The sequence below is a fragment of the Muscardinus avellanarius genome (assembly GCF_963383645.1).
Source record: "Muscardinus avellanarius genome assembly, chromosome: 4".
Classification (NCBI taxonomy): domain Eukaryota; kingdom Metazoa; phylum Chordata; class Mammalia; order Rodentia; family Gliridae; genus Muscardinus; species Muscardinus avellanarius.
In genome coordinates, this window is record NC_137789.1 from 1,290,987 (window position 1) to 1,317,474 (window position 26,488).

A 26,488-nucleotide genomic window follows, 5' to 3' on the forward strand; every position below is an offset into this window, starting at 1 on the left:
ACAGAGCGTGGACAAGGCTGGAGCTGGAGGCAGGTGTCACTCTCAGAAGTAAACACCGGTCCTAATGAATGGCGGGCGGCGGGGGAGCCGCGGCGGTATTTAACAGCCGGCATTGGATTGTGCGGCTCAGCCTGGAACCGGTGCATTATGAAGGCTAATGGATTTTTGAGGCCAGATTGATTTTTCATTAATTTGGTAAAAATCTTTTTCCTCTCCCCTATAATTCTGTCTTAAAACGCTCCCCCTGACAGCTCGATAAGTCACTCCCGTCTTAATGCACGTCTGGCTCACTGTCTGGGGGCCGCGGGGGAGGGGAGCCGGAGCCGGGGGCCGCCGATCACCCCCAGGTAAACACTGCATTATGCATGGGCCGTGGAGTCCAGGCCATGCTGGGGCAAGTGTCCAGTGTGCCTCCTGGCCCAGGCTGCGTGGGGCCCTCTCCCTGGGGCAGGCCCTGCAGGCAGCTGGCAGGCGACACCCCGCTTCCTGATGGGGTGCTCAAGCCTGGGGGTACTTGACCCAGAAGAGCAAGGTGGGCAGGAGCCCAGGTCTCTCCTCAGCCTCCGCACCACTCGGAGCCCTTCCCGCAGAAGGGCTGCCCCCAGCCCTGCCTGGGGGCAGCTAGTGGGCACCACTGCTCTCTCTTACCCACCAGGCCCTGCAGCCCAGAACAGCCCCAGTAGAGCCCGCCTGGGGCGGGTGGAGTTCTTCCCTCCCCCCTTCTGCCTCTCCCCCAGGTGCCCAGGCCACCTCTCTTCTGCCCCCCAGGCTTGAAGTGACCTCACCCCCGCCGAGTGTGCCCGGCCACATCCTGGGCACGGTTTCCTTGGCACCACTGCCGCCCAGGGCCACAGGGCCAGCCAGGCTCATCCCACTCCTAAGCTTCGCCTCCTCTCCCTGGGGTCCCCACGGCTGTCCAGGACTCACTCGGCTGGGAACTTGTACCAGCGACTGAGCGAGGGTGAGGTCGCAATCGTGATGGGGTGAGTTGTTGACGGCAGGGATGGTGACAGTCATGTTGGGGTGACCTTGAGAGCAGTGATGGGGTGACGCTGCTGACATCGCGCTGGTGATGGGGCAATGTTGTTGACACCAACAACGGTGCGGTGGTGCTGGGGTGACGCTAACGAGAGTGTGGTGGAGGGGGTGACGTTGCTGACATCAGCGATGGTGGCAGTGACGTTAACACCAGGGGGCGTGGCTGGAGTGAGTAGACATCAGTGGTGGTGAGGGTGAGGGTGGGTGTGGCGGGGCGGGTGCGCTGCCTTCAGTGAGAGTGGGACTGGGAGGCTGGGAAGGAGGGGGTCATGTCCCTCGCAGAGGCGGTGCAGTGGGCACTGTCAGGGCTTTGGAAACGGGAACCAGCAAGGCGCAGGCGGGCTGGGCTGGAGTCCCTTTCAACAGGAGCTCGGTCCATGGGACCTGAGGGCCTGCTCCTTCCGTGGGGTGCAGGGTGGCCAGAGGACCTTCCCTGGACAGCGCCCCCTCCTCTCTCAGCCCTGCGTCCTGGGGGACAGGCTCCACTTCGTGAAGCAGAGGCGGCTTGTTGTGGACCACAGCGGGGAAGGGGCCCTCGGGGCGAGGCTGACAGGGCCAGATCCTGGTCTGCCCTGGACCTGGAGCTGGGCGGGCAGGTGTGGGGCCAGCTCACACCTCCTGTGCCGGGAAGCCCAGGCGACTTGCCCTTCTCTAAGTCTGCCCACGTGCTGGCCTGGCCGCCACTGTCCTGCACACATCTCCGGGGGCTTTGGCCGCCCGCTCTATTCGGCCGGCCACAGGCCCAGGTGGCACCTTTGTTCCACCTTAGCTGGTCCCATCAGGCCTTCTCAGCTTATCAGGAGGAACCTACATTCCTTGGGGGGCCTGGCGGGGCTCACCCCACCTTCCCACGGGCTCTCTGACCTGCCAGGTGAGCGCCCAAATGCCTGGTCCCTGGGGTGCAGCCCGAGCCAGGGCGAGCACAGGGGCTGGCAGCCCTGTGCTGGGCTTCAGCCCCCAACACATAGGCAGGGCGTGTGTCTGGTCCTGAAGCTGTAGCTGGGAGGGCTGGCAGGAGCCGGATAGGGAGAGAATGCAGTGGGAAGGGGTTCCTCCCGCCACACCCCCACGCCCACTCCTGCCCCACCCCAGTTGGTCCCAGGGATCCCCCCGCCTTGTGGACCCCAGTCCTCCACTGCACCCAAGCCCCCTTCCCACCCACCTCCCACTGCCCCGGGCACCCACTGCCCACATGCCTGCCTTGGGCCTCCTCCCTCTCCCCACATTAATCTCTGCAGCGCTTTGCTGACCTAGCAAAACGGAGTCTGCCTTTCCCCTCTCGGCAGTTTTCTGTTGGCAAAGCAAACAGGATCTCGGCGCACACTCACCTCAATCTCCCGCCCAGGGATCCACTCTGGAAACAAGCCTGCCTGTGGGAGGGTGTGCACAGGCCTGGTGCACCCACCCGCATAGGCCCCATCTCAGACCCCGCCTCCACCTGCCTGCTCCCCCCCAGGGCCGGCTCTCTGGGCGCCACGGAGAGGCGGGTCCCTGGGCTCCTCAGCACGGGCGGCACAGCTGTGGGGCACTGCCGTGTACCCTCCGTGGGGACACGTGGACCCCAGGAAGGAGCCGGCGGAAAGAGAAGTGGCTGGCTACGGGGGTGCTTTGCCAAAGGCGAGGGGCAGGCCAGACAGGTGCCCTGCCATGGTCCAGGTGGTGAGGGCAGCGTTTGCCAGACAGGTTCTCCCAGCAGCTGGGCCCCCGCCCTGGCTCAGCCTGGAAAGCCCCTAACACAGCGGAACCTGGGGCTTATGCAGGGGGGTACCCCACCACCCAGAGCTGCGGGAGCGGCTGCCGAGGGTGCCGCCCCATGATCCCTGGAGGGCCGCCCTGCCTGGGCAGCTGGCTCGCTGGGTGACGCTGCGACCGGCCCCGCTGAGCCAGGCCCTTGACCTTGCTGGCCCCTGAGGCCTCCTGGGCCAGCTGGACTCCACCGGCTGCCGAGTTAGCCATCGTCTGTCTGGTGGATAGATGCCTGGGAGGCTGACGGGGAGTCCACCCCAGCATGCCCAGGTGGCTGCCAGCGGCCTCCCATGGGCAAGGACCGGGGTCAGTGCCCTCTGGGACTCAAGGCCTCCCTGCTGCCCCCTTTGGTGGCCAGAACTGTGCAGCTCTGCCACTCACCCAGCACCTACGCTCTGCCTAGTCTGCCTGGTAGGGCTCTGGACCTCAGGGTCCCCACTCCAGGAGTGTTCCTCCCTGCGGCTGGACCTCGGCCACCACCGCGGCCAGGCGCAGTGCTCTGACTCCCTTGTTTGCCCCAGGTGTTGACTGAGGACAGGGAGGAGCCCATGGCAGGCAGGGGACAGCAGACAGCCCTGGGGAGACCTTTTAAGTGGGGACCGCTTGAGCAGGGGTGCGGGCCTGGTGAGAGACCACAGCAGCCCGCAGGCAGGGCTGTGTGCGTCCCAGGCCGTCCCACTCCTACAGGTGAGGGGGCGGGGCTGCCCGCCCTGGCCATCCTGTAAGGTCTCCTCCTTGCGGTTTGTTAATCAAGTTAACCCGTGCTGCCTGGAGGCCTGGCCCTTCTGTTGATGGGGGTCTCCCAGGAGGGTGGGCGGGTGGGAAGGACACACCTGGACCCCCAACCCCCAGTGGTTCGCAGGCTGGGGACCCTTCCCCTCTGGCTTTGGAAGGCGGCATCTCTATGCTTAGGTCTTCCTGACTCCTGCGTGCAGCCCAGCACCTGGAGCCTTGAGCCAATGCCCGAGAGTGAGTGTGTGCGTGTGTGCGGTGAGGGATGGCAGGGCCCTGTGCCATGGAACCAGAGCTGGAAGGCAGAGTGGGCTGCTCCCACCTGGGGCCCCCTCCCCAGGGGCTGGCAGAGGGCGGGGTCTCCAATGCTGAGGGGGCTGTTCCCCGGGAACCATCACTTCCTCTGGCTGAGTGGCGGCGGCCGCCCCCTGGTGGCTGCAGGGAGCAGTGCCAGCGGCCAGCCCATCCTCAGGTCTGCATGTGGCCCTTCTCACTCCCTCACTGGGCCTGGTTCACCCCCCAAGGGACCCGAGTGTTTTTGCCAGTGGCATTGGGGACCCATGATAAGGGCAGGACCGCCAGAGCCTGGGCAAGGGCACATGGGTGCAGGCGGCCGGGAGGCCCAGGCCTCACTGCTGGCCACTCCAAGAGGTGCAGTGAGCTGTTTCGTGGGATGGGCCTTGGCTGCAGCCCTGTGAAGAGGGGCTGGCCAGAGAGGGAGCAGTGTCCAGGCAGGCAGGGAATGAAGGGTGCCCAGCAGGAGTACTGCGCACTGGGAAGAAGCATGGCCCGGCAAGGCTGGGCCTGGGGGGGCGAGGCCAGAGCTGGGCAGCAGGGTGGACTGCTCGGAGGGAGCGTGCACGGGGCGTGGAGGGAGCGTGCACAGGGCGTGGGGGGCTTGGAGGGAGTGTGTACAAGGTATGGGGGCTTTTGGGGGGAACATGCATGGGGTGGAGGCGGCACCCTCACCCCAGAGCCTCGGCATCTTGTCAGGAAAGACTTGAGGCCTTTCAGTCCACCCTGCTGCCCTCTTCAGGGGAGCTGGTGTGGGCAAGGTGGCCATGGTCCCAGCACTAGCCTCAGACCGGTCTCATCTGCCACATCTTTAATGGGCAGCTTTGGCCTGAAGCAGGCAGGAAAAGCTGAAGGTCCCCCAGGTAAAGGACGAAGGCACAGGCTGCTCCTGGCTCTCACAGACACGCTGGGTGCTCAGCAGGTCCGGGGGCCGGGCCTGGTTCAGGAGCAGGCCTGGCAGGGTCCGCTGGCACTGGGGGAGGGCAGCCCTGGGTCTTGCCCCGCTTGGCCTTGCAACTCCAGCCAAGGAAGGACCGGGGGCTGGCGCGTCCAGGGGCCGGCGTCTCAAAAGCACACTTCCGCTGGCTCCTCAGAAGTCCCCCGGGGCCGAGCAGAGCCAGCCGGCGGTCCCCCTGCAGCCAGGAGAAACAGATGTGGTCAGCCACTGCTGCCTACCCTGCCTGCGTGGCCTGGGAGGCGGGCATGCGGTGGAGTATCCAGGACCGTGCTGGGCCACAGTGCTGGGCTGGAGTACTGGGTGGGTGAGTCAGCGCTGAAGGTGCTGGGCAGGAGGCATGCTGGGGAGCAGGGCACAGCTGCACAGGGCACAGCTTGTTCTTTCTGAGGTCTCCTGAGCAGCCGGGGCAGGCCTGGCGAAGGCAGGGCAGGGGCTGGGGACGCTGGCCGGGGCCCCAGGCTCACCGTGCTGCGTGGCTCTGGGCTGGGCAGTGGCGACACCACCTGCAGGCTGACCCCTGCCTCGCCCGCGGCCCTCAGCTGGGCCACCACCTCTGCATGCTTCCCCCACTTGCACGGCTGCCCGTTCACCGACACGATGTAGTCCCCCTCCTTTAGGCCGGCCTCCTGCAGGGGACGCAGCCCAGTGAGGGGACGTACCCCTCGCCGGGCAGCCGGAACATGACCTCGAGGCCTGGGGGGCCTTACCGCAGCCTGGCCCCCAGGAACGACAGCTGCAATGAGGACTGGGGAGTCTCCCCGAAGAGTGAAGCCAAAGCCGCCCTCTCCTGGCGTCACGTGGACAGGCCCTGCCAGCCGCCACCGGTTCTTGGCTGAGAACACAGACAGGGGCCCCTGGAGGAGCCGGGGTTGGCTGCAGCCTGAGGGGTCCTGGCCTGCGTATGCCCCACCTCCACCTGTACCTCCCAGCCTGGGACCTGCTGAGGCACGATGGGAGCCAGGGCTCCCATCAGGAAGGGGCCCGGCCTCTGGCCCACACCTTTGCGTGGGCGCAGCGGCGGGATGAGGCGCTTACCAGCCGGTGGAAGATGTCAGCCACCGTCGCCTGGTTCAGGCTGGGCATCCTGACCTGGGGCTTATGACAGGTCTTAGCTGACAGGGTGAGAGGAAACAGGCACAGAACTAAGTCCGAGGTTGACTCGGCCCCAGAGGGGCAGCTGCATGGGGCCCTCCCGATAGGCAGAGCTGCCCCAGATCCCTGAACGTGACCCCCCCACCTGGCCCGGGCTCTCGGGAGCCCTTCCAGAAGCCCCGGTGCCTGTCTCCTGGGGCAAGAGACAGGTTGGGGAGGTGTGGGAGGAGCTGTGGCCTTCCTCTAGGCGCAAGAGCTCATGGCCATCCCTGGGACCTCATCGCAGGGCTTGGCCAGGACTGAGCCCCTACGTGGTGCACACCCATCCCGCTAGGCCTGGCTGCTCACGCTGGATGGCGGGGGCCTCGGCAGCCTCGAAGAAGTCATCCTCACGCTCTAGCTCCGAGTACTTGGCCAGAGAGCACCGCAGCGCCTGGGCCACCACGGCCTGCAGCAGGTCCACCGTGCGCGGGACGCGACACAGAGCGTGCAGCCGCAGTGCCTCCTCCTGACCCAGGATGGTGCGCTTCAGGTGGGCCTTGGCTGCACACAGGCACAGCCCTGTCACCTGCTGTGAGGCCCCCATCGGGCGGAGGGTGCGGGCTGCGTAGGCAGATTGGACCGGGGTTCTGCTAGGTGCAAAGGTGGGCCGGGGAAGGACAGCCCCAGGGGTGCCTCTCCCCCACCCGGCCCTCAGCAGTGTCCACCAACACGGGGACGGGCAGCTGCACAGGGTGGGTGTGGAGCCACCTGGGGGCCCCGGGCCTCCACGCACTCCGTCCACGGGGCCTCACCAAGCTTCCTGCGCTCTTCTGGCTGCTGGGGGAGAGTGGGGCCGTGGGGCTCATTGGGGGCCAGCGGCTGGAAGATCTGCTCACGCGCGGGAGGTTCTCCTTCAGCTGTCGCGGGGGTCAGAGAGGCCGTGAGCCCTGAGCACGGCACCCTGGCCAGCGCACATGGGCACAGGGCAGGCACTCACGGGAGCCGTTGCAGAGGGCCAGCGCCGCATGGTAGTGGGCGAGGGCGCGGAAGTGCTCAGCCTTGACATGCACCAGGGTGCACCAGGAGGCAGGCATATAGTCTCGGACGGGCGGCTGGGCCATGGCCTGGTGCACGAGCCTGTATTCGGCTGCCACCTGCCAACAGGCACATGGGCACATGAGGGCTTCTGGCCTCCCTGGGGGCCCAGAGAGTTCATACCACGAGGCCAGCAGGACTCCATGCAGTCGCCCGAGCTGTCGCCTCTCCACACCCAGGCCCGGCTTCCATCTACGCCCACCCACATTTTGGTGGCTACTCTGGATTCCCCAAGCTGAGCCGAGCCTTGGGGACTCAGGGCCCCAGTCCTGCCTTATTACCCCAAGGACCGGGACTGCACTGGCTTTGGGAACAACGCAGGAGGAGGTGAGGCTCTTGCTCCGATTCTCCCCTTGACCGCTGCCCACGGCTCTGCGGTCCTGCTGACCCTGCTCTCGGGACCTGGGCCCAGGCCTCCTACACTGAGCAAGCACAGTCCGGCCGAGCTGCTGAGGGTCAGGCACAGGCAGGCCTCCCCGGCCTCACCTGTGCAGCCTCCTGAGCCAGGTGCAGCTGAGCCAGGCAGTCATGGGGAGTGGCGGGCGCTGACAGCGAGAGGCCCTCGAAGACACACTCCTGGGCCTGGGCAGACATGAGCTGCTCCAGTGCGGAGAGGGACGCAGCACTCATGTCTGGGCTCGGTGCATGGGAGAAGTTCTCCCTCAGGAGGCTGAAAGCACCTGTGGATGGAGCAGGCACCACGTAGCCACCCTACCTGCCTGCAGCCTCTGCCCCAGGGAAGCTGGGACGTGGCCCCTCGAGTGGCAGGTCTGGGTTGCTCTCACCTGCGGCCCTCTGGAAGGCCTTGACAGCACGGCTGGCGCCCTCAGCGCAGGAGCGGTCCTGGCGCGCCCCTATCTGTGTGTGGAGGGCGCCAATGTTGAACAGCACGCTGCCCTTCTCGAAGGCCAGTGCCCGCTGTTGCGCCGGGACCCCAGTGAGTGAGTCGTACCTGTGGAGGGGGTCAGGCTAGGTGCAGCTCCCATGGCAACTGGGCCCGCCCTCGCCAGGGCACCCCACCACCCCAAAGTCCTACCAGTGGAAGAATATCCTCAGGCTCTGGGCAGGGCTGAAGAAGCGCGCGTCCAGGAAGCAAAGCTGGTTGTAGTAGGCCGTGAGCAGCTCAAGGCCCGCCTCGTCCCGGCTGGGGGTCCGCATGGCCTGCAGGGAGGAGCCGGCTGGGCCCCACTGCCGGGACCCCTCCATATGCTACCCGGGGAACCACCCCAGTGAGCTTCTGGCAGCTTCAGGCGGGGCCCAAGACGGGCAGAGTAGTCACTACCGATGGCTGGAAGGCCAGGCAGGCACGGAGCCATGGAGGCCCAGGCATCCAGGAGGCCAGGTCCTCCCAAGTGGCAGGCTCTCCTGCCAAGAGAACGCCAGCCCTCTAGGCTGGGTGTTGGGGCTGCGGGTGGGTGGGGCGCGGGTGGGGGCGGTCACCTACCTGCCGCAGGCCTTCCAGCTCCCTGATCTCTGCCTCGTAGGAGGTGCTGTCCTCTCCAAAGTGCCCCGAAATCAGCTCCTGACAGAGGGGCATTGTTGGTCTCTGGGCCCTGGGCCTCGCAGGCTGCCGCGCAGGGGGGAAGTCCAGGCACTGAGCAGGCCAGCTTCCCACGAGGGGCCAGGGCCCTAGTGGGCCTCAGCAGAGGCGGGGTCCCGGGCTTTGGAGGAGCCTGGCGGGCAGTGGGGCAGGTATCGATGCCTGCCCCCCCTACAGAAGTGCACTGGGACTCTTATTGGTACAAGTTCTACAGGAATTCCCTTATTAATCCACAGCGGCCCTAAGACGTAGGGGCCATCTGCCAATTGGGGGCCCGGACGAGGCATGGGCGGGGTCACTGCCCCACGGGCCCTGACGGGCGGTGGCAGCTGAGGCAGGGCCGCATCTGGGGTCCGAGCCCCCCAGAACGCAGGGAGCACAGGCTCCCCTGGGGTAGTGGCACCCTGAGCCAGTTCAGGGGACCCTCAGGAGGAGGGAGGCAGCTTGCCCAGGGGAGGCCCGGGGCCCTGCTGGCCTCGGCATCCTAGTCTGTCCCAGGAGACAGCAGGACCAGGAAGTCCAGGCCTCGCGCACGCTGTCACTGGCCGCAGCCACCTCACCTTCAGGGGCGTGGCCCAGTCCAGCTCCTTGGTCTCCTTCAGGCCCAGGGGGATCATGGGGACAGCAACACCCTCACTGGAACCAGAAGCATAGGCTTGGGACCGCCACCCGCACGCCCATAGCCCGGGGCGCCCATGCGTGCTCCGGCGAGTCCCCCGCGCACCCCTCGGGCTGGTCCACATCCACGCCGCCGCCGCTCAGCCCCTCCAGCTCCTCCTTCAGCAGCTGCAGGTTGGAGTTGACGTAGCTCAGCTCCAGAGCGACTGTCTCTCTGACCCGGCTGTTGCTGGTGGCTCTGGGAGAGGCCAGGGGAGGTCAGAAGCCCCAGCGAGGCAGGCCCCACGGCCCTCTTGCCAGCCAGAGCTGCGCAGCTCACCCGGGGGCCGTGCTGAGCCTCCCTCTCCCTCCTCCACCCGATGCTCCTTTGCGTGTGCCTGGGCCCCACCTCTCTGACTTGGGCTTCTTTCCAGCTACTCCTCCTGCTACTCCAACACACTTCCCGGAGTGCTGGGAAGAACCAGGCCCCCTCTCTGTGCTGCACAGGGGTGGGGGCGACAGAGGGACCAGTCCCTGAGGACAGCTGCTGGGGGCTGGGCAGACCAGTGTGCCGCCCGGCTGCCGGGATGAGCGTGGGCACCAGTGGCCGCCACCTGCTTGCGTCTCTCTCCTGCACCAACTCTGGGCAGACACCTGCCTCCCCCAGCCCGCTCACCTGTACAGGTTCTCAGCGCCCGCCCGCACCCGCAGCTCCTTGCCGATCTGCTGGTGAATCCGCGCCCTGCGGCTTTGCAGCCGGCTGTGTGGAGTCTGCGCCAGGGGGTCAGAACCCTGCGGGGAGGAAGCAGGCAGCTCGCCTAGCCCCAGCAGGCTGGCTTCTGTCAGGCAGGGAGGGGCGGGGCCTGTGTGGGGACAGGGATCCTCGGTGGCTTCCTGCATGGCCCACTCTCCTCACACCAGGACCCTGTGGCCCACCTTTTTTTCTGGGGGGTACTGGGGATGGAACCCAGAGGCATTCTACTTCCAAGCCATATTTTATTTTATTTTATTTTTATTTGGAAACGGTCTCGCTAGGTTGATGAGAGCTGTACTATTTGCTGAGGCTGTCCTTGACCCTGAGATCCTCCTGTCTCAGCCTCCCAAGTACTGGGATTACAATTGCGGCCACTCCACTTTTTTTTAAAGATGAGGGCTGGGCACCAGTGATCCTCCTGTCTCCCGCCTCAGCCTCCCAAGTAGCCGAGGTGGTCTCCTGGCTCTCCAAACACTGTAGGTGATTACGGGTTTGTTTTGTTTCCTGCAGTGCTGGGGATCAACTCCAAGGGCTCACGCGCTAGGCAGGCACTCTTCCTTGGAGTTCTATCTGTAATCCCCATGGCGCACCTTTCAAGGCAGATGTGAATCTCCACCAGGAAGCCTTCCCTAACTGCCACCTCATGTTCTCTGGTCCCCTGTCCATGCAGATGCACAGTCCACCTCGGGGGCCGCCTTCCCAGAGCGCCCACCACTGCGGCCCAGGGTGAGCTTGCCAAACAGGAGGCCCAACCCCGAGGTGCAGCAGGTGCCCAGTGCTGTGGGGTGGCCAGTAGGCGCCAGGTCCCAGTGTCCCCCCGCCCCAGCAGGTTCCTTCTGGGACATCAAGGAGGTGGCGTCCCTCCTCTCGGGCCACAGGGCCAGTCAACCTGGGGCTTCTTCCCATCACTGCCAGGGAGTGGGGTGCAGGGAACTGGGGTGCAGGAGCAAGGCGCAGCCCAAGGTCTCTGAGTTGTTTGGGGGCCTCGTCTGGCCTAGGTCACCTGCCCCCCCAGGAGCTGGCGAGGATGTCTCGGCAATCTCCTTCCCTGGGGAGCACCCCCACAATGGCCACCGAGCCCGGGGAGAGGCTGGAGAGCCTTGCACCCTGTCCTGATGGTGTGGACGGGGGTGGGGCTTGGTTTATGCACAGCCAGTGCTGGCTGCGCACTGGAAGAGGATTGGCTTACTGTCGCGCCAGGACAGTCTCAGACCCTGGGGCCTTCTCTTGTCCCAGCTCCTCTAAGCGTATGTCCTAAGGAGGACCACGTGCCCCGCATGGGTACTCAATCCCAGCCCCGGCCCCTCTCCTCCAGGGCCAGCTTCACAGCCAATCGGCCGGGCAGCAAAGGCTTCCTGAGGAGGGCTGCCCGGCTGGAGCTGAAGGCAGGACCTCCAGGCAGCACTCAGATGGGACAGGAAAAGTGGCTGAGCTGGCTGCCCTCCCGAGGGAGCTGGCCACCTGGTGGCACGCGGCCTCCTCCTCGCCTCCCCCACGGCGCCCCCACTGCTTGAGAGGGAGGGGAAGTGAGGCCTGGCGGTGCGCCCTCTGTGGGGCTGGGAATCTGGGGTGGGGGTGCCCTCTGCAGGCGCAAGCCTACGGCTCTGGGCCCTTCCTCAGCCCTTCTACCTTGAATGCTCCCTCCAGGAGGCCAAGGGGCCCCCAAACTGAGTGGGTGGGAGTGGACAGTGGGCCAGGGCTGGGCCTGCAGGCCCCACACCCAGCGTCCCCCCTGGGCTGAGGAACGTGCCCAGCAGGGAGGGGCATGGACACTGGGTAATCAGCCTCCTCCTCACACAACCTCCTGCCCCGTGGAAACAAAGGCCGCCTCACCCTCCCTGTGCCACGACCCCACTGCGACTGTTCCTGCCTCTCCAGGAAAGAGCGAGTCTGCCCTCAGCGGCCTTCGGTGTTCCCACAGGGGTGCGGCAGCCAGGGGCAGGGCCTGGCCATGGCCTGGCATGGCTGGCGAGAACTGGGCCGCCCCTGGGACTAGCACAGGAAGCAGATGTCCGTCCCAGGACAGGCCTGGAGACAGGGGCCTCGGAGAGGCATCCATGCCTGCAGACCAGCTTCTTCCTCCCAGGCCCAGGGCCTAAGCAACCTGCCTGGCCATCTCCGCAACCCCCAATATCCCGACTGCTGGGCCACCTGCCTGGAGACACCCACGCCTCTCAGGGAGCACTGTCCCTCCTGAGGGACGACGCTAGCACCCACCAGACCGGCCGCCTCTCTCCTAAACGCTGCCCACGGGCTCCTACAGACATCGCTGCAAAGGGTCTCTCAGGGCAGTGGCTACACAGGACACAGAGCAGAGTGGAGCGCACAGCAGCTCCAAGCTGGGGCCTGTGTCCCAAGGGTGCTGCCAGCCTCCATGTTTACTTGGACACCTTCCCGCTCCACTCTCAGAGCCAAACCTAACTGGGCTGGGCCCACCCGGACGGGGGAGCCTGGCCTCGGCCTGTGGGTGACACCGATGAGAGGCCCCGCCCTCCCGGCCCACTGCCCTGTCCCCAGTCCTCCCCACCTCTCCCGCTGGCTTGCCTTGATCCCTCAGCCCCTGATCTTCCCAGGAAACCCAGAGACGCAGGGAAGCTTGTCCATGCTGGCCACCCTCCTCCCAAAGGCTCAGGCTCTGGTCTGGAGAGGGAAACCGTGAGGTCAACCAACCTCAGGTTGTGACCAGGCTTTTCCACGTCCCTGCTGAGCACCCTCGAACCACATCCTCACCTGGTTCTTCAAATGGGTAAACTGAGGCCCAGGGTACAGCAGGGTACCCACGTGGCCCACCAGTGTGTTCACTAGGCCCTGCATGAGGTAGGTGCTCACAGAAGGCCAGAACTCTACTCTTGGGCATGTCTGAGTCACCCAGGCCTGCCCACAGGGGCCTGCACCCAGCATGACTTTTATACCCAGCTGACTAAGCAACAGGGCTGGCTAGAGGAGCTGCAGGGGCACGTGGCCTCACTCTAGCCCAAGAGCAGGCATCTGGGCCGTGTGGTGTGAGTTAGGGCCCAAGGCCGCCTCCACGGCCCACCCCAAATATCCTGACTGCTGGGTCACGCCAGGACAGGCACACAGGACCCAGAGGCCCAGAGAAGCCACAGGAGATGGTTTCTGCCTCCCCTTGTGGGGTGGCAGCCAAGTGAAAGCAAAGGCAGGGCCTGGCCACAGCCCACAGGCTGAGAAGTGCTGTACTAAGTACCTGGCCCTCCTGGCACATCTTGTTTGTGCAACCTCCCTGATATTCCTTCCACCCAGAGCAACACCTGCTCCCTCCAAAGGCCACCAGCAGGCACGGCTACCCTGTGAGGCAGAGTTCATGGCAGGCAGGGGACAGGCCACTTCTCTCTCCAGTACCCACTAGGTACTGTGGCAGGCGCCTGCCCTTGGGGGTCTGCTCAGCACCACCTGGCTCATTCCCCCTGGCCTGCAGCCTGGCCCACTCCCCCGCCCCCCACTGCCCACTGGGAGACCTGAGCCCGGGGAACACAAAAGCGGAACAGAACCAGCCAGGACAGTGTGTAGCCTGACACCGGGAGGGAAGGAGGCGAGGAGCCATGACAGACACCTGCACTAGCGCAGCACCTCCCACCTGAGCGCCCAGGGCCCACAGCAACCCTGGGCAGCCTCTCTCTGACCCCCTGGGACGCCAGGCTCGGCTGGGCAAGCACTCCCGCCCCAGACGCTGACGGGTCTCCACACCTGCCTCTACTTCCCTGGTGCACCTGGAAACCCTGAATCTCCAGCCCCGGGTTAGGGACGAGGAGTTGGGACGAAAGCTGGCAGTGAGGACAGGAGGCTTTGGCTGCCTGCTACTACAAGCTACGTCCAATGGACACCGGGTTAGGCGGGACGGAGGCTGTACAAGCGCCAGAAGCAAACTTGAGCTGGCTGGAGGAGCCTGTCGCTGACCAGAGCCAACTGCCAAGGAAAGGGCCTCTAGATTCAGGGGGAGGGTGGTCCCACAGATTTCTGGAAGCCTCCTCTTCTTCCCCACTGGGTGCCTCAATGGGGGCAGGAGAGGAACCCAGCGGAGGAGGGACGCAGGCTCGGGCCTCCACTCCTGGCCTCAGTTTCCCCAGCGGATAAACCCCGCAGCATGCAGGGGCGAGTGGACGACAGGAGGGAGCGACCCGGGAGGCCGCGAGCCGGAACGTGCGGCTCCGTGCCGGGCAGGAGGCCGGGGACCTGCACCCAGTACGCGCGCCCACCTGGAGGGTGCTGCCGGCCGCCTGCAGCCCGGCGCTGTCCTCGCCGGCGCCCGGACCCTCCGACCTCTCTTCGAGGATCATCGCCGCCGCCGGAGTCGGCGCGAAGCCGCGCGCAGCAGGTTCCTCCGGCCGCGAGGCCCGCCCGCGCCGAGCACCGCCCCCTCCCCGGCGGCTCCGGGGGCTCGCAGCCGGGCCCCGCCCACGAGGGCTGCAGATGACCAATAGACGGCGGCCGCCGCCTCGACGGACAGCAACTGCTGCCAAGCAGAGCGCGAGGAAGGCGGGGTCCCGCGGAGTCCGGTAACCCCTGGCAACCGCGGGCCGCGGCGCGCGCAGTGCGCGTGCGCCCTGGGCAGCTCGGCCGCGCCGAAGTTGGCCGAAGGGTGCGACTTGGAGCGCGGGGGCGGCGCCGCGCCGGGGATGGCCGGGCTGCTGGGCCCTCTCCCGTCACCTCGGCAACCGGACCCTCCGAGGACTGGCCGGAGAATGTGTACAATGACTTTTTTAGACGGCCGTTGGACGCAAGTGCGTGTGCGAGTTCCCGAACAAAGCCGGCTTTATTCCCCGCGCCGCCGAGCCGGGCCGCCTCCACGCCCGCGGCTTCAGCCTGCTTCCCGGGCACACGTTTTCGGAACCCGCCGGAGCCCACTTGCCTCCCCGACCTCCTGCGGGCAGCCTTGGGCTTCCAGACCCGGCGCTCCCCGCAGGGCTGGCCCTGCAGGTCTGCCCGCAGGTGTCCGGCGACTCTGGTTTCTGGCGGGCTCGCTAGCCCGGGAACGCAGCTTTGCGGGCAGGAAGAGCAGGGCGCAGGCAGGGACCGCAGCCCTGTGCCTGGCCTCCCGGTGCCAACTCCCCACCCTGCCCGCCGTCGAGCTGGGGCTCAGCCTCCACGCACTCCACCCCCGGCCAGCGCCCCGTCATTCCAGATCTAATCCTATCAGCTAAGCTCTGCACCCCCCCCCCCCCCGGTGGCCTCTTGGGGCCCCTCGGCAGCTGCTCCCTGCTCACCCTTAGCGTTTCCCCTGCCTGGGGGATCCCAGCCGTCCTCACTCTCCCTCCACCTACAGCTCCATGGCCCAAGCTCCCTCCAGGGCAGCGGCTCCTGTCTGTCTTGTGAGGTCTGGGCCTGATCCTGTACCAGTGAGCAGAGACCCAGACCCACTTAGGCCCCCTGGGCTCCTCCCCCTCCCTCCAGCTTGCTCCTGTGGCTGCAGTAAGAGCCGGCCTTGAGTATTCATGTCACCCAGCAGCTTTGCAGGGCTTGTAAGTCCAGCCCCGAGGCCACTAGGAGGTCACTGAAACTTTGGGGTCCTAAGAACCCCCTCAGGGATGCTTGTTTTCTGAAGGAAAAGATTTCAGAATGAGAATCCTAGATTCAGCTAAAAAATCAGGCTGGAGAGTAGCTATCGGCTGTGGCTCGACTGCCCCTTTCTTCGTGAGCCGCTGGCGGCCCAGGGCCAAGGACGAGCTGCGCGCTCGACACCCCCCTTCTGGCATCTACTTGGGAGTTACTCCCAACACGGGAAGAGATGCACAAGAGCTGCACAGCACGCTGTGGGGTGAATCATGGGCAGGGGAGACGCCAGACAGACTCAGGAGCCCTGCCCAGGACAGCCAGGGAGCCGGCGGCAGGTCAGAAGAGGCTTGTCCAAGCTGGGCGTGGTGCTACCTGCCAAATCCCAGCACTGAGAGCGGCGTGGTGGGGCGCACTGGTAATCCCAGGACTTGGGAGGCCGAGACAGTAAGATGGTGCATCTTAGCGAGACCCTGTTCCTGATAAAAAACAAAATAGGACTGGGAGTGTAGCTCAGAGGTAGAATGCCCATGGGTTCAATCCTCAGCCCTGCAAAAAATTAATACATAAAAATTATTAATCATCATCCCAGTATTTTGGAGGCTGAAACAAGAGGATTGCAGATTCAAGAATAGCCTTAGCAAGGTAAGGAGACCCTTCACAACCTAGTGAGACCTTACTTCAAAATTTAACGTGTGTGTGTGTGTGTGTGTGTGTGTGTGTGTGTGTTGCTGGGGATGGAACCCAGGGGCATTCTACCTCTGAGCTACACCCCAAGCCCTATTTTTTTTTAGTCTTTTTTTTTTTTTTCATTTTTGGTGGTACTGGGGTTCCTGGAAGCCCTTCTACCTCCGGGCTATACTCCCAGACCTATTTTATATTTTTAAATTTGGAAACAGGGTTTCTTAAGCCAGCGAGGCTGGCTCCAAACCAGTGTGATCCTCCTGTCTCCACCTCCCAAGCACGGGGATTACAAGCGTGCGCCACCACGCCCGGCCTTCTTTTTTATTTTTTGAAACAGGGTCTCACTGAGTTGCAAAGGGCCTCACTAAGTAGTTGAGGCCGTCCCCAAACTGCAATCCTCCTGCCTCAGCCTCCCAAATGCTGGGATTATAAGTGTACACCACGACACCTGGCTGTTTCAAAATTTAAAAAAAGGAGGAGCTGGAGGTGTGGCTTGGAGGTGGGAGTTTACTCCCCAGTACCCATCCAGGAAGGTAAAATTGGCAAGTCTAGTGGTGTGTCTGAATTCAGGGCGAGGTGATGTCCTGAGTCAGTGGACTGTGAGAAGGATGCACTGAACATCCCAGTGATGTCAGGGTCAGACAGTTGCGAGCTCCCGCTATGGAGAAAGTAGCCCTCGGAGCGGGGGTTGTGGTGTGGTGCGACGGTAGAGCGTGGTCCGGCGCGGGCAAGGCCCTGGGTTCAATCCCCAGCACAAAACAAAAGCCATTGACTGTTGCCAGATTCAAGTGTTTCCACATCATCCTGACACCCAGGCAATTTTGTCATGAGTAGAGGGGAGAGGGTGTATCAGCAGGTAATCCTTAAATTAGAAAAGAATAGTTCAGAGCTGGGGTTTGGCCAGTGATAGTGCTTGCCTAGCACACAGGAGAGCCTGCGGCCCTGGGCTTAATCTCCACCACTGCACACAAAATGTTCCAGGAATAGGAAGGAGGAGCTGGGTAGAAGCGGGTGCATAGAATTGGGAGATTACTTGGGAGGCTGAGACAGGAGAATCGCAGGTTCGAGACCAGCCTTGGCAATTTAGCAAACCATTTCAACATAAAAAATAAAATTGGGCTGGAGGTGTCGCTCAGAAGGAGAATGCTGGCTTTGGGTTCATCTCACTTTATTTTTTATTATTTATTTATTTATTTATTTATTTATTGTGGTACTGGGGTTCCTGGAAGCCCTTCTACCTCCGGGCTATACTCCCAGACCTATTTTATATTTTTATTTGGAAACAGGGTCTCCTAAGCCAGCGCGCGCGGCTGGCTTCGAACCTGCGTGATCTTCCTGTCTCTGCCTCCCAAGCGCGGGGATTACAAGCGTGCGCCACCACGCCCGGCCTGTGCTGATAGTTTTATAAAGAGAAGAAACTACACACCTGTTTGTGTGTTGACAAAGCACAGACCAGAGTCCTCCTCGGCTCCGCAGGGTGAGAGGAGCTTCTTTATGTTCTTCTGTATTACTGAGCTTGGCACATGTCTGAACACTGTGTGTGCGTGTGGTATTGGGGATGGAGCCCAGGGCATTCTACCCCTGAGCTACACCCCAGCCCTATTTTTATTCTTTATTTTGAAACAGGGTCTCATTGAGTTGCAGAGGGCCGCGCTAAGTAGCTGAGGCTGTCTATGAACCACGATCCTCCTGTCTCAGCCTCCCGAATGCTGGGATGACAAGCGTGCGCCACCATTCTTGACTGGCATTGCTACGTTTTTACAGAGTAAAAACAAGCGGGAGTGGTGGCACAAGTTTGTAATCCCCGTGCTTGGGAGGCTGAGACAGAAGAATTGCACAGTTTCAAAGCCAGCCTCAGCTACTTAGTGAGGTTCTTAGCAACTTAGGGAGACCTTGTTTCCAAATAAAATATAAAATAAGTCTGGGAGTATAGCTCAGAGGTAGGAAGCCTCTGGATTCCACCCCCAGTACCACAAACAAACAAGTAAATAAATAAATGCCAGGAGTCATGGTGGACACTGACTGGGGTTGTAGCTCAGAGGTAGAACACCCTTGGGTTCCTTTTCCAATACCAGAGAGAGGAGAGAGAGAGAGAGGGAGAGGGAGAAGGGAAGGGAGAGGGGAGGAGAGGAAAGGAGAGGAGGGGAGATGGGGTACAGAGGTGGAGGGGGCTTTGGTGTGACAAGCAGCGGGGCAGCAGCGGGGCAGGCTGTCGTGGATGGGGGTGGCGAGTGTGGCCAGCGCTCCTGGCAGGCTCTTGATGCTATTTGGAACATGTAGATTTGGTGTGGGAGGAACCAGGCTCCTTCCTGAGCCTTTGTATGTCTTGGTGGAGACGCTGTCTGATAGACTGGCCGTGGAGAGGAGTCAGCCCTCCTAGAGGGGTCTGGCCCCTTCCATGCTCACAGTGACGGGATGTCACCGCAGAAACAGATGTGCAACTGAAGGCAGGTGGTCCAGCTGGAGCCATCTGGAGAAAGCCTCTGATTCCAGAAAGTCCCGGTTTGGCCAGGATGAGGTCATCTCGGTGGCTGCCCTGCCCCGGAGGGCACTGGAGAACTTAGCTCAGTGATCTTCTGATTCAGCCCTGCCATGGTGTGTCTATGAAATGACCCCCAAAGGCCCATGCATTAAAGCCTTGGCCAACAGCTCCTGGTGCTGTCCAGAAGTGTAGGTGATGGGCTCGTAGGAGGAAGTTCAGTTAAGCTGGGCGTGGTGGGGCACGCTTGTAATCCCCGCGCTTGGGAGGCGGAGACAGGATTCGCGCAGGTTCAAAGCCAGCCTCGCTGGCTTAAGAGACCGTTTCCAAATAAAATATAAAAATAGGTCTGGAGGTGTAGCCCGGAGGTAGAAGGGTTTCCAAAAAAAAAAAAAAAAAAAAGGAAGTTCGGTTAGTGGGCTGTGCCCTTGGAGGAGACTCTGGGACCCCTTCTCTCTCTGCTTCCGCGCTGACGCCGCGTCCCACCAGGCTCCGTTCTCCGTCACTTGGCATTGCTGATGCTGTTTATTTACACTTGCATTTTCAGGATGAGGGAGCGGAGGAGGCAGGCTTTGGGGGCACATGTTGGCCAGAGGTGAAGGATTTAATTAGCTCTTTATTTGTTCGCTGCTGTGAACATCAAGAGTTCAGTTTTTAAGCCGGGCGTGGTGGGCACGCTTGTAATCCAGCATTCGGGAGGCTGAGACCGGAGGATCGCAGTTCACGGACAGCTTTAGCTACTTAGTGAGGCCCTCTGCAACTCAGTGAGACCCGGTTTCAAAATAAAGAATAAAAAGTAGGGCAGGGATGTAGCTCAGAGGTCAAATGCCCTTGGGTTCCCTCCCCAGACCCACAAAAAAAAAAAAAAAAAAAAGTTCAGTTTTAGCCAGGCTGAGACAGGAGAATCACAGATTTGTGGCTAGCCTCAGCAACTTAGTGAGACCCATTTCAAAATAAAAATAAAATAGGGCTGGGGGTGTAGCTCACAGGTAAAAATGTTCCTGAGTTCGCCGGGCGTGGTGGCGCACACTTGTAATCCCCGCGCTCGGGAGGCAGAGACAGGAGGATCGCGTAGGTTCGAAGCCAGCCGTGTGTGCTGGCTTAGGAGACCCTGTTTCCAAATAAAAATGTAAAAATAGGTCTGGGAGTGTAGCCCGGAGGTAGAAGGGCTTCTAGGAACCCCAGTACCACACACACACACACACACACACACACAAATGTTCCTGAGTTAAATTCCCCCAGTAACACACACACACACACGCACGCGTGCACACATGGAGTCTTGACATGCACCTGTATTCTCTGAGGATGCCGGGGTGGGTTCAACAGAATGTGAAAAATGAATTGTTTGTAAATACCATCAACGATTCCATGTTTGTGAAAGCCATCCATCACTTGGAAACCACCTTTAGTAAAAGATGCACCTGGCTTCCCGCAGAGACAGGCCATCCGTCCCCGAGTCACGAGCCGCGCAGGGCTGTCGGAAGCCCCGGAGAACAGATACATGTATTTATTCCTTCTTGAAGACCAGTTGAGAGTCACTGAAAAAACCCCACAGTGCCACTGAGCTGAGAACACTGACGGAGGGCACCGGAAGCCCTCCCTGGGGCACACTGCCGGAGGGCTCTGGGGAGTGGGCACACTGCCGGAGGGCTCTGGGGAGAGGGCACACTGCCGGAGGGCTCTGGGGAGCGGGCACACTGCCGGAGGGCTCTGGGGAGAGGGCACACTGCCGGAGGGCTCTGGGGAGCGGGCACACTGCCGGAGGGCTCTGGGGAGAGGACACACTGCCGGAGGGCTCTGGGGAGAGGGCACACTGCCGGAGGGCTCTGGGGAGCGGGCACACTGCCTGGAGGGCTCTGGGGAGCGGGTTCGCCTCGCTCTGGGCTGCCCAGGTTCTGTGTGCCCTCGGGAGGGGGCAAGCTGGTCAAGCTCAGCTCAGAGCAAGAAGGTGGCTTTGCTGTGGGCTTCTGAGGACGAACGGCCCCCCTTGTGAGTTGGCAGAGGGGCCTGTCAGTTACCTTCCACCTGTAGACCGACCGGTGTCTCTGTGGGGAGCCCTGGGGCTGGGGCTGTGGCGGGCCTTGGCATTTTCTGGGCACTGGCCACAGCAGGTGGCCTGAAGCTCCTGCAGCTTCACACACCGAGGCCACCCACCAGCCCAGGGACCCCGTGGGGGCCCATGTGGGCACCGGATAGGGCCAAAGTGAGGCTGGGAAGTGTGCGAAGGTTTGCTGACAGATTCCACATGGGCTGGGTGGCAAAGTGGTGTGAAGGGTTAAACCTGGGTTTTGGCAGCAGGACCACCATGTGGGACAGCTGGGCTGGGGGCTGGCCTGCAGCTGAGGTGAGGCAGCCCTGTGGAAATAGCCATCGACTGTGGAGTTTGGGGCCAGGGGCCAGGCTGGAGGGAAAGGGCCACGCTCCAGCCATTCTCACTGATAGGCCCTGGAGACAGAGTGCCAGACAGTTTGTGGTCCAGATCAGAAGGGGCTTTGCTGTGGGCTTCTGGGGTGTGAGCTAGGTGTGAGGGCACACGCCTGTGATCCCAGCACTTGGGAGGCTGAGACAGGAGGACCGCAGCTTCCAGGACAGCCTCAGCCATATGGCAAGACCTCTAAAGATGGAGTGACATTGAGGACCGTCTTCAGACATTCTTGGATGCAATTTTTAAAGCATTTAATACTTGTCTATCCAACCAATTGACAGCCGGGCTTCTTCTCCAAATCTGAGACCACCCAGTCATCGCCATCCCGGAAAATATTTGTCATCAGGAATGTGTATCATCTATTTACCAAGCAGAGCAGGAGCCATTTTTCAGTGGAACCGAGGCCTCCTTCTCCCTGAAAGCCTCTTTCTGTTTTCCACGTATGAATGATCTTTAATCTTGGTGACTGATTGGCTTCCTGTCAGCAACGCTGGCGATGGCTCGGAGGCGGCGTGTGATGTATGCTGCCTTCGCGGGACCCTGCCTGGCCATCTGTCCTGCGGCACTCCAAATGAGCGGGCTCGGTGAATCAGGCCCGACGCGGCCGAGCTGCGGGCGGCAGGGTGGGGCCGGCGCAGGCCGGAGGCGCCAGCTAGTCATCACTCACCAACACAGGAAAGCAGCTATTTGCCTAACGCTCATTTGTTAAAAAGGCAGGAAGGTGGCGTCGTTAATAACCTCCAACACAGGCACTACGCGTGGACAGTGTAGACGGGCAGCCCGTTGGGGAGGCAGGGAGCGTGTGGCGGCAGCCTGCTTCCCCTGGGCCCAGGCGCTTTCTGTGGCCGGGCTTTAGGGCCAGAGGACAGCTCTGCCCCGCCAGCTCTGCCCACTGGATCCCAGGCCCCATCCTCACCGGCTTCGTTATTCCACCTGCCCTTAAGGACCAACAGCTCTGCCTCCTCAGCTGGCCGCATACCTCTCAGGCCCGCCGGCCCAGGCCCAGGCCCCCTGAAACACGGAGTGTGCAGGAAGGTGGCCCCACCCAGCCCCACACCCCACACAGTCGGTGCGGCTGGTGACTAGCACGCGCCCCATGTGCCCCCGTGCCCCTGTAGGCCGTTGGCTCACCTGCCTCAGGGTCGGGGTGCAGAAGCATGGGGCTGCCTTCCAGAGCCCTGTCCTGAAGGAAGCCACGCAAGTCACCTGCTGCTGCTCAGTGAGAGGTCGGGTCTTTCCCTTCCCCCACGGGACCCCGCAGCAGCGGGAACAAGAGGCGGAACCCCGGAGTCAGAAGTGGAGATATCGCGAGACTCCAGGCATCGTGAGACATTGGATGTTGTGAGAGAATTGACATTCCCACACAGCTAGCCCCCAACACCCCCCTGCTTTAAATATCAGGGTACTTCCATTCCTCCACGCGACTCTGCTGGCTGCATGGCTCATCGGTCTCTTCCCCCAGGGTCGGCAGACCCGCCTAAAGGCGCCGGTTGATTAGAGCAGCTTTTGATAACTAGGCTGGCGTTTACCCCCTTCACGACCCCCACTCAGTTTCAACGATACATTTGGTGCTCGGCTATTACCCCTTGGTTTGGACTCCTCAATTCCTTACAATTTGATGATGTACCAGTGTTTGTTTCTAAGGTCACTAATGGGGTGCAAGCCCTTTGCATGTTTTGGAAGCCACACATCCCATATTGGCCACAGTCACGAGAAAGGGCACCTCCTTAGGGAGCAGGCTGACCGGGGTCTTCCCCAACCCGGGACTAACGCAGCAGCTCCGCACCTGACAGCCAAGGCCCGTAAGCCAGGGGATCAAGACCTCCTCAAGTCACTTCAACCCAAACATCTCCAGCCACGGTGGCCTGGGTCTTTTACAGTGATCCTCACCACACCTACTGCAGCCAGACTGCTGGGGACCCCAACTTGGCATCACCTTCCTCGGTTAAAAAGCCTTGTGGCAAATTCTCCTGTAGTGTTGGGCCGCACTAAGCTCCCTTTGGCCCTGCTGCCGCTCTGGGTTGGTCTCCAGACCGCAGAGGTGCCAGCGTGTCCGTGACTCCCAGATAGGTCATAAGCCAACCGAGTGCCCGGCCCAGCTGGGAGTGGACGGCGACCCTGTGCTGAAGGATGGCCAGCTGTGGCGGGTGCGGCCCACTTGCAGCAGCATGGCACATGGCGGGCGTGGTGTGGGCCTGGCTTCCCGCTCACCGCTGCAGCCAAGCCAGTCCAAGTGGCTGCAGTGACCCTGGTGGTCTGGAGGGCCCTCGGGGAGCAGCAGAGGCATGGGCACCAGGGGCAGGCCAGGCCCGAGGCTCCCCTCTGCCCGTGGGCCCCCTCAGTGTGCCCTCTTCTTGGTGTCCCTGGTCAGTTCACGCTGGGGCTGAGACAGGGCGCAGGGCGGCACTGCTCTGTATGTAGCTTGGTGCCGCTCGGGGTGCGCTTGCCCCTGGGTGCAGGGGCTCTTGCTTGGACCTGGAGCCCGTGCGCTAGCCACGGGGCCTGAGCCGCTGCCCCGCTGTACCCCCACGCCCTCTTCACCCCTCCATCCTGACCTGCCGACCCTTTCTCGTGCCCTCGCTGCTTGCCATCTTGTGGCACCTCTGCCTCCACGCAGATGTGTTTACTGTTCTTTGGTCTGATGTGTTGGAAGTCGTCAGTACTCAGCTGAAGCTGGCAGCCCCGTCATCTTCAGTGGACTTTACATCTCCACTCAAAATGCTTGATGTTAAAAACACACACATGGCGATTATGAAGCCCAGGACGATGCTGGAGACCAGCTGAGGAGACTGGCCCTGGAGCGGCTGGCTGTGCGGCTGGCTGGCGGTGCGGCTGGCTCGGGGTGAGCGCCTTCCACTGCCGTCTGAGCCCGGGGCCTTTGCTGTCCCCAGGTGTGAGCCGGTGTGAGTTAGCGTAGCGAAGACGCAGCTGCGGCCAGGCAGGCCGTGGGCCATCCCCGCCTGGGCTTCCTTACAGCTGGGGACGCACACAGATGAGAAGCAGGAGGCGCTGGGGGCTGGAAGCGGCTCCAGTGGGTGGGGAGGCTGCCCCTGCCAGGCAAGCCACCAGGCTGGGGAGGGAAGAGCTGGGGTCGTGGCCGCCCGGGCAGCTTGTGTTTCTCCCCTCAAGGGCATCCCTGCAGCTTTTCCCTTTGGAGTCAGGTTGAGGTATTTATTTATTTAAAGAGAGCACAAGTGAGAATCCTGAGCAGATGACGCAGGAGAGCCCAGAGAAACAAGAGTGAAGGAGCTGAACCAGGAAGCCAGAGGCACGGGCAAGGCCAGGACCGACCCCTGACCATTAGTGTTTCATTCCAGACTGTCCAACTGTCTTCAGTTTCAACCTAGATGGGAGGTGGAGACAGGAGGATCCCAGGTTAAAGGCCAGCCTCCGCAACTTAGCAAGATTCTGTTTCAAAAAAAAAATGGGGTGCAGCTCAGAAGTAGAATACCTCTGAGCTGCATCCTCAGCCCTATTTTTATTTATTTTATTTTTGCAGTATGAAGGATTGAACCTAGGGGCATTATACCTTTGAGCTACATTCCCCTCAGCTCTACTTTTTATTCTTTATTTTTGAAGCAAGATCTTACTAAGTTTCAGAGTCTAAGTTGCTGAGACTGGCCTTGAGCCAGTGACCCCCTTGTCTCGGTCTCCCACATACTGAGATAACAGGCACTGAGCTGAAGGAGCAGCTCTGCCTGCAGCCTGCTGCTTCTGTGTCCTGTGCGGGTGTGAGGAAGCTAGTGTTGGCCCAGGGGTCAGCCCAGCTCTGTCCCGCGGGGCTTGGCCGCCTGCCCTGTGCCACCCTGGGGTGAGCCCCGTGAGCACAGGGCGGGCTCTCCTGTGCTTCTGTTCTGTTGGGCTGTGTGACATGCTCACAGTATAACGCTGTTACCTTGAGATCCAGTCGTGCTCCTGAAAAGAAAGCAAGCTCTTGGTTTTGGAAGAAGCCCTGGACCAGGATAATCCTGTTGCCAGGTTAGGCTTGCTCTTGCGGGTTCCCGGGCAGAGCGAAGCAGAGCGGGACCCTGGCGAAAGGAAGCTGGGTAGCGTGGTGGGTGAGGCCACCTGACTTCAGCCCCGTGGCCCTGGGACTGTGACCTGCGCTCCGCTTCTGTTCCAGCCTTGGCTTTCACTGGAGCCAGGAAATAGGAATCGGAGGAAGGCACCCAGGTCCCAGTGTGAGCTCTGAGCACTCAGGAGCGAGCCCTCGGGGACTGGCCGGCCTCATGCCCCGGGCCTTTGTGGTGTGGTGTGGTTTTCAGTGGACGATCCTGTCACAAGTAAGGTACGCTCGGTGACAGCAGCATGACCGTGACCACGTCAGTCCCAGGCGCAGAACCTGTTGCCATTGGCAAGGCAGCAGCACACAGCTGTCCTGCCCCACACACCCGGCTGGAGGGCGGGCTCCTCGTCCCCAGGACAGGCGCAGGCCTGATGGGAACGCGGGCGGCTTGTGCTCTTAATCCCTCCCGCCTCTCTCCTTCCTTCCTTCCTTCCTTCCTTCCTTCCTTCCTTCCTTCCCTCCCAGTACTAGAGATGGAACCCAGGGACATTCTACTTCCGAGCTACACCCCCAGTCCTTCTCTCTCTCTCCTCTTCCTCTCTCTCTCTCTCTCTCTCTCTCTCTCTCTCTCTCTCTGTGGTACTGGGGCAGAACTCAGGGCCTTTTCTACCTCTGAGCTATACCCCCAGCCTTATTTTCTATTTTATTTGGAAACAGGGTCTCACTGAGTTGCTGAGAGCCTCACTCAGTAGCGAGGCTGGCTTCTGACCTGTGCGATCCTCCTGTCTCCGCCTCCCAAGCGTGGGGATTACAAGCGTGTGCCACCACGCCCGGCTCCTACTTTCTATTCTTTATTTTATTTATTTTTCTATTTTTATTTATTTATTTATTTTGGTGGTACTGGGGTTCCTGGAAGCCCTTCTACTTCCGGACTACACTCCCAGACCTATTTTTTTATATATATTTTTATTTGGAAACAGGGTCTCTTAAGCCAGTGCTGCTGGCTTCGAACCTGCGTGATCCTCCTGTCTTCGCCTCCCAAGCGCAGGGATTACAAGCGTGCGCCACCAGCCCGGCCTCTATTCTTAATTTGAAACAGGGTCTCACTTAGTTGTGGAGGGCTCACTAAGGAGCTGACACTGGCCTTGAACCTGTTCTCCTCCTGTCTCAGCCTCACAAGTGCTGGGATTACAGGTCTGTGGCACACCTGCTATAAAAAGCATCTTTTGAGTTGAATTTTGCCATCTTACTGTAAAATGGCTGTATCAATGTGTGAGCTCTTCCCCCGTCTCCTCTGCTCTGGTACTCTGGAATATATCCTCGTGTATTTTGTGGACTCCCTGAGTTGTGTGCCCAACTTGACTGCTCAAATCAGTGCAAGCTTTATCTGTACTCTAAAGCAGAGACTGCTGCGGCACCGGGTGGCAGAGGTGTGGGCGTGCAGCCCTGCTCCAGGAGGCCCTACTGCGCGGTGTTAGTGACAGCGCACGGAGCAGCCGGCCGGCGGGACAGCCAGGTCTCTGTCTGCGTAGACTCCTGCTGTGTTGCAGTGGGG

At 61.7% G+C, this 26,488-nt stretch overlaps 1 protein-coding gene across 1 annotated transcript; it reads right to left on the bottom strand.

The window, feature by feature from the left end:
• Positions 1-4,706: 4,706 nt before the first annotated feature.
• On the bottom strand, positions 4,707-14,123 carry RHPN1 (rhophilin Rho GTPase binding protein 1; the record flags this gene model as incomplete). The annotated part of the gene is made up of 15 exons (XM_080694146.1): positions 4,707-4,943; positions 5,233-5,394; positions 5,476-5,622; positions 5,804-5,880; positions 6,209-6,403; positions 6,655-6,759; positions 6,840-6,996; positions 7,424-7,617; positions 7,723-7,889; positions 7,974-8,098; positions 8,382-8,459; positions 9,038-9,113; positions 9,202-9,333; positions 9,751-9,866; positions 14,043-14,123. The coding sequence occupies 15 exons, from the start codon at positions 14,121-14,123 to the stop codon at positions 4,707-4,709; spliced, it is 2,049 nt and encodes a 682-aa protein (XP_080550272.1).
• Between the last annotated feature and the right edge of the window lie 12,365 nt (positions 14,124-26,488).